This window comes from Olea europaea, unplaced genomic scaffold (assembly GCF_002742605.1).
Source record: "Olea europaea var. sylvestris unplaced genomic scaffold, O_europaea_v1 scaffold537, whole genome shotgun sequence".
NCBI lineage: Eukaryota > Viridiplantae > Streptophyta > Magnoliopsida > Lamiales > Oleaceae > Olea > Olea europaea.
Genome location: NW_019263695.1, coordinates 558,217 through 565,058, shown reverse-complemented (window position 1 = coordinate 565,058; position 6,842 = coordinate 558,217). Strand labels below are relative to the sequence as shown.

The window sequence follows — 6,842 nt, the reverse complement described above, 5'->3', positions numbered from 1 at the left end:
ATTAATTAATTAATTTTCTTTAAACAGATTCTTTTCTCTGTTGTCTTCCCATTAACCATGTAATTCCTAATACGACTGCACTTTTATAAAACCAACATATCCCTATGTTGTGTAAAAAAAATTTAGGTATCTTGAAGTACATAAACATTTGGCTGTGGATTCTTGATTTTTTTCCGGTCTTCTGTTTAAAAGGTTACTTGCAGCGTAGCGTACGGTTAAGCTAAAAAGCTCCCATTTGCGAAAAATAAAATCAATGCACTTTCAGTAGACAACAGTGCAAATTCCAGATATAAAAATTCTGTAAGTTCTAGCTATCAAGAAGTAATACAAAAATTTGAATGCATATTACCCGAAATCAGGCCTTCAATAAGTGGTCCAAAAGCGTAATTGGAAACAAAATAGAGCAGTGTCTGCAGAAATGAAACCAAGCATATAATAAAATGATAGAAATAACAGAGGAAACGCCAACAGTTTAATCGACCTCCTCGATCTTGGGACCAGCTCCGCTACCACCACTAGGAGCAGGACCATCATCGTCCATGGCACCACCCATATCGCCACCAGCACCCTGGTACATCTTAGCAATGATGGGATTGCAGATGCCCTCCAATTCCTTCATCTTGTCCTCAAACTCATCCGACTCTGCAAGCTGGTTGCTTTCAAGCCATTGAATGGCCTGCTCAATAGCATCCTCAATCTTCTTCTTGTCATCTGCAGAAAGCTTGGAGGCAATCTTCTCATCCTTCACAGTGTTCCTCATGTTGTATGCATAGTTCTCAAAGGCATTCTTTGCCTCTGCTTTCTTCTTGTGTTCCTCGTCCTCGGACTTGTACTTTTCAGCTTCCTGAACCATCTTCTCAATCTCCTCCTTGGAAAGTCTACCCTTATCGTTGGTAATAGTGATCTTGTTCTTCTGCCCTGTGGTCTTATCCTCAGCAGAAACGTTTAAGATACCATTGGCATCGATGTCAAAGCACACAGTAATCTGAGGAACCCCCCTAGGAGCAGGAGGAATGCCAGAAAGCTCAAATTTACCGAGAAGGTTGTTGTCCCTGGTCCTTGTTCTCTCTCCTTCGTAGACCTGAATCAGCACACCGGGCTGGTTGTCCGAGTAGGTAGAGAACACCTGCTCCTTCTTGGTTGGAATGGTGGTGTTCCTGGGAATCAACACAGTCATAACACCACCAGCAGTTTCTAGACCAAGGGAGAGAGGAGTGACATCCAAAAGCAAAAGGTCTTGCACTTTCTCATTACCCTCACCACTCAAAATGGCAGCCTGGACAGCAGCACCATAAGCAACAGCCTCATCAGGGTTGATACTCTTGCATAGTTCCTTCCCATTGAAGAAGTCCTGCAACAATTGCTGAACCTTGGGAATCCTGGTAGAACCTCCAACAAGGACAGCATCATGGACACTGCTCTTGTCCATCTTGGCATCACGCAAACACTTCTCTACTGGTTCCATGCACTTCCGGAACAAGTCCATGTTAAGTTCCTCAAATCTGGCACGAGTGATGGTGGAATAGAAATCAATACCTTCATACAGTGAGTCTATCTCAATGGTGGTCTGGGCAGTGGATGAGAGAGTTCTCTTTGCTCTCTCACAAGCAGTCCTCAACCTCCTAAGAGCTCTGGGGTTGCCAGTGATGTCTTTCTTATTTTTTCTCTTGAATTCCTGAACAAAGTGATTCACCATCCTGTTGTCAAAATCTTCTCCTCCAAGGTGAGTGTCACCGGCAGTGGCTTTCACCTCAAAGATACCCTCCTCAATGGTCAGAAGAGAGACATCAAAAGTACCACCACCAAGATCAAAAATCAACACAGTCTTCTCACCAACGCTGGTTGCCTTCTTGTCAAGCCCATAAGCAATAGCAGCAGCTGTCGGTTCATTGATGATACGCATCACATTGAGACCAGCAATTACACCAGAATCCTTGGTTGCTTGACGCTGGGAGTCATTGAAGTATGCTGGGACAGTGACAACAGCATTCTTAATGGTAGTACCCAGGTATGCCTCAGCAATTTCTCTCATTTTAATTAGAACCATGGAAGAGATCTCCTCAGCGGCAAATTGCTTCTCTTCACCCTTGTAACTGACTCCAATCATGGGCTTGTCTCCAGGTCCAGCGATGACTTTGAAGGGCCACAACTTCATGTCACTCTGAACAGAGGCATCACTGAATCTCCTGCCAATCAGCCTCTTAGCATCTGCCAAAATTAAAAAGGGAATGAATCATCAATTAAACAGTAGACAGGCAAATCTTAACGTAATGTGCATAGCAACAATATTTTGATAGTAAACAATAAACTGTCGATGGAAACGCTGCATGCGTCAACGTGTAAGAAAACACACAGATTTATTGTAACCTGAGAACCAAGGAGCATCACTCAAGTTTAGCATAAAGAACATTAGACACTGGCAATGCAGAACTGAAACCTTTGTATAAAACCTTGAGGAAAACAACATAATAGAGGCACATCTTTCAACTGTCAAAAAGCATAACTCAGTTTTAGCATAGAGAAAATCGTACTCTGGCACTGCAGAACTAAAACCTTGTTATAAAATTTGGAGAAAAACAACATAATAGGGGCAAATCTTTCTACTATCAATTTCCAACATTTAATTTAACAATGAAGAACTTCATGTATATGTATACTCAAAGAAGAGTGCGTGTGTTATAATTTGAACAAATGACTGTTAAATCTTTGTACCTAATAAGTAATATTATAAGTAACAGAGTTGAAAAATTATTTTTTCATTCGCCAGTAAATTGGTGAAAAAAATAAAGACAACTCAGAATTTATATATTCAGATACAAATATATTCCCATATAACAATACTCCTGTAAATGAAAGAGTATAACCAACAAGCGACATGTGAAAGATTGTTATGACGAATCCAAAAGATTAAGATTCATTGCTGCATGACATAACTAGTGAGCAGTGGTGATTCTATTTTACATGACGCTATTCACAGGACCGATGAACCCATGTTATTTATTGTAAAACAAACTGTAAAATTCTTGCTTAAAACTAGATCTATTGTTTGTCTAGCAGAACACAGAAAAATTATATGCATAATAAGCTCAGAAATCCCTTAGTAACACCAATACAACGGACACTAGTCATCATTACATTAAGAAAAAAAGCTTTTACCGTAAACAAGTAGTCTATATATAAATATAACACTATCAAAACAGATCCAGCTGAAAAACATAAATCTAAGCAAGACTAAACGTGCATTAGCTTATTCACGGTAAAAGAGAGCAAATCTTACCGAAAACAGTGTTTATCGGGTTCATGGCAACCTGGTTCTTAGCGGCATCGCCTATAAGTCTCTCGGTGTCCGTGAAACCCACATAAGACGGCGTCGTTCTGTTTCCTTGGTCATTTGCAATGATTTCCACACGGTCGTGCTGCCACACCCCAACGCACGAATATGTAGTGCCAAGATCAATTCCAATAGCTGGCCCCTCTCCTTTTCCTGCCATTGCTGCTCGAATCTGAGTAGGCAAGATATTTAGCTTAGAGAAGAGAGAGGTGTTGTGGAGAACTAGGGTTTCGTGGGAGAATAACGATATTGAATCAGAATTATATATAGCAGCTGCCGAATCTCAGCATTTCTGAATTAATTTCGTGTTCTAGAATGTTCGAAATCCCAAAATGGAAGACAACCATTGGATTGGTTGCGGAAAAAAGTATTTGATGGTGTGAGATTCTTTCCATTATTTCGGCAAACTGACTCAGTCTTATTCATTCCACGCGTGTCGCCAAAAAGGAAAAAAAGATTAAAAACATGTTTGGGAGCCATTTTTATGTAGAAATGTATTTTTGAATAGTAAATTGATGAAAAATGTGTGGTTAAAAAATAAGAAAATATTTTTTATTTACGTGTGATATTATTTTAATAAAAAATGTGTAGTTGACAAGAAAAAAGAGAAAAATACATTTTGACAAAAATGGATACCAAACAACTCCTAAGCCCATGTTTGAGCCACATTCTAAAAAAAAAATGTATTATTCATGTCAAATTAATAAAAAATATGTGGTTAAAAAATAAAGAAATGTTTTAAATTTGCATGTATATTATTTTATTGAAAAATGTGTGGTTGAAATGATATTAAATCACTGTTGAAAAATGTATTTTTTTGAAAATAATCTAACTCAAACAAGCCATGAAAGAATTCCACATCAATTATTATGATATATATTAATTGAGTAATGTTATTTGTAGTGAAGACTGTCAGTAGTGGCCATATGTGACATACACTTAACAATTTGGTATTTGATACATAGATATGGTAATTATTTTTTGAATTATCCATCAAATGAAAAATTGACAAGTATAGCCACATAGGACGACTGCCGGTAGTTTTCACTACAAATAGCATTTTTCATATTAATTCCACTATCAATTAAAAATCAATTATTAGTGGATTTTGATTTTTAAAAAAAAAATTATTAACCCTGTTTGGGGCTCATTTTTCAGGTCATTATTAGAATTTTTTACACCATTACCTGCTTTGATTGGGGCCCACCTGTAAGTATGAGAGTCAAAATAATATGGTTGATTTGATTGACAACGGTTGAATAATACATTTTCTCGTATAAAAAATGAGCCCCAAACAGGGGCTAAATGTATTATCGAAAAATCAATAAAAATTATGGATCTCATGATATATATGTATGATAAAATTAATTATTAAATTTGACTTCAATTTTTATGAACTTATTTTAGCTAAAACTATACTTGAGTGCAATTATGGTTTGTCCATGATTTTATTCTAATAAAGTGATTAATTGCTTATAAGTTAGATATCGGTTTCATAATATACTTTTGCAATCACACGGTTTCATAATGAGCCCACATTGCATAATGCTTTTCTTAGTTATTAGGACATATTGGTATGCCATACTCGATAGAACTATCATAAAAATGAGAAAGATTTGAATCTTTTGTTATGTCTAATTCGGCAGAAGGAACATTTTTCTATCTATAGTCTTCATACTATGACAAACCCATGAAATGTTAGGCTTCAATGCTCAAGTAGTTGGGTTGAAAAGCGTACTTATAGTAGTATATATTGAGAGTTTTTTGTTAATATTTATTTGTAATCATGCCAAGAATCAAAAATCACTACATAAAAAATTAATAAAAACTAATTCATACCTGCGGAAGCCATTGTTGATATGAATTACAGTTGTAATAGTAGACAAGATCTTTCCCTCCTTGCTCTTCACAAAAGTATTAGCTATCAATGGGGCAAGCCAATAAAACATATGGAGAGGAGAGGGGACCTAACCTTTATATAGGAAATAATTGAGCCATCCCATTACGACTAGAATTCTAATTAGGGTTTATTTCCAACCCACATACTTTAAATTACCACATCAAATTAATTACAACCCGTAAGGTGTAAAAGGCCCAATTGATCACTTAATAAATTTGGCCTAAACACAAATATCATTATGAGCCATATATCTAACCCGTAAAATTTGCAATCCAATGTGAAGCCCACATATAAAATAATTAATTATTCCAACATTCTCCCACTTGGGCAAACATTTGATTACCATAACAAAGTTTTAACACCCGGGGTTAGATTACATAGGTGACCACAAAAGTATAGCTCCAATGATGACACCTTACGTAACATGATCCGGTCCAACAAGAATATTAACATCGAACATGGAAGTCATTACACCAATTTAAGAGATGTAAGACCATTCCACAGCTACAAATGTCAACATCCTTATCAACATGGATCCCCATCCTCCAACCAATGTAGTAGTATGTGGTATGAACTTAGCACCAAATGTGATAAAAAAACAGTGCTAACTCATATCGGTCCTCATAATGCTTCGAATCAAAATGAAGCCACATGTCTCTAAAGGAGACTCATCCTATGTCTTTATACGTCATATTTCAAGATGCCAATAATATAAAAAGATATAAGTCAAATGCATGCTTAAAAAATAGTTCATGGATAGGGGAAAAATATTTTATTATCAGAAGGGGCTGTACCCAAAAATATATGGGTTGCCTACGTACCCCGTAAAGGGATCAAGCCCAAAACGTAGTTCTTTACATAAATAACTCCCACTAACCAAAAATATCAAATGTTTCCACAATACCCATATTAGTAACGTGTGTCTTAAAGACTTTTGGAGTGAGTCCCTTAGTCAAGGGATCTGCAACCATCGCCTCTGTATTGATATGCTCTATTTTCGTTTGCCCTTCTTTGACTCTGTCTCTAACGATCAAATATTTGATGTCAATATGTTTTGATCCACCAGAACTTTTATTATTCTTTGAAAAGAATACTGCTGCACTGTTATCACGGTAGATGGTGCTCGGTCTTAAGATGGAATCAACAACTTTCAAATCAGAGATGAAATTTCTTAGCCAAACGGTTTGGACTGTAGCCCCATAACATGCCACAAATTCAGCTTGCATAGTAGAAGATGCCACTAAAGTCTGTTTAACACTTTTCCAAGAAATGGCACCACCAGCTAATGTAAAAATATAACCTGAGGTTGATTTCAAATCATCTTGACATCCAGCAAAATCAGAATCTGAATATCCTACCACCTCAAGATGATTCGTATGCTGGAATGTAAGCATATAACTTTCAGTTTTCTTCAAATATCTCATAACTTTCTTAGTTGCTTTCCAATGCTCTTGTCTTGGATTAGACTAAAATCTGCTAAGGACACTTACTCCGTAGGCTATATCCGGTCTAGTGCAAACTTGAGCATATATCAAGCTCCCCACAGCACTAGCATATGGGATCATCTTCACAGACTCCCTTTCCAGCTCATTCCTTGGACATTGAGTTTTG

At 36.8% G+C, this 6,842-nt stretch overlaps 1 protein-coding gene across 1 annotated transcript; it reads right to left on the bottom strand.

The window, feature by feature from the left end:
* Positions 1 to 281: 281 nt before the first annotated feature.
* On the bottom strand, positions 282 to 3,600 carry LOC111388950 (heat shock cognate 70 kDa protein 2). Its single transcript, XM_023013785.1, has 2 exons — positions 3,278 to 3,600; positions 282 to 2,208 (listed from the first exon to the last, which is right to left on the bottom strand). Exons 1-2 carry the CDS (start codon positions 3,489 to 3,491, stop codon positions 473 to 475), a joined length of 1,950 nt encoding a protein of 649 aa, XP_022869553.1. The 5' UTR covers positions 3,492 to 3,600; the 3' UTR covers positions 282 to 472.
* Between the last annotated feature and the right edge of the window lie 3,242 nt (positions 3,601 to 6,842).

Excerpts from the sequence above, each read along its gene's own strand:
- LOC111388950 (XM_023013785.1), bottom strand. The coding sequence starts at position 3,491 with ATGGCAGGAAAAGGAGAGGGGCCAGCTATTGGAATTGATCTTGGCACT. Across the intron at positions 2,209-3,277 it reads CCCGATAAACACTGTTTTCG|ATGCTAAGAGGCTGATTGGC; the intron begins GTAAGATTTGCT and ends TAATTTTGGCAG.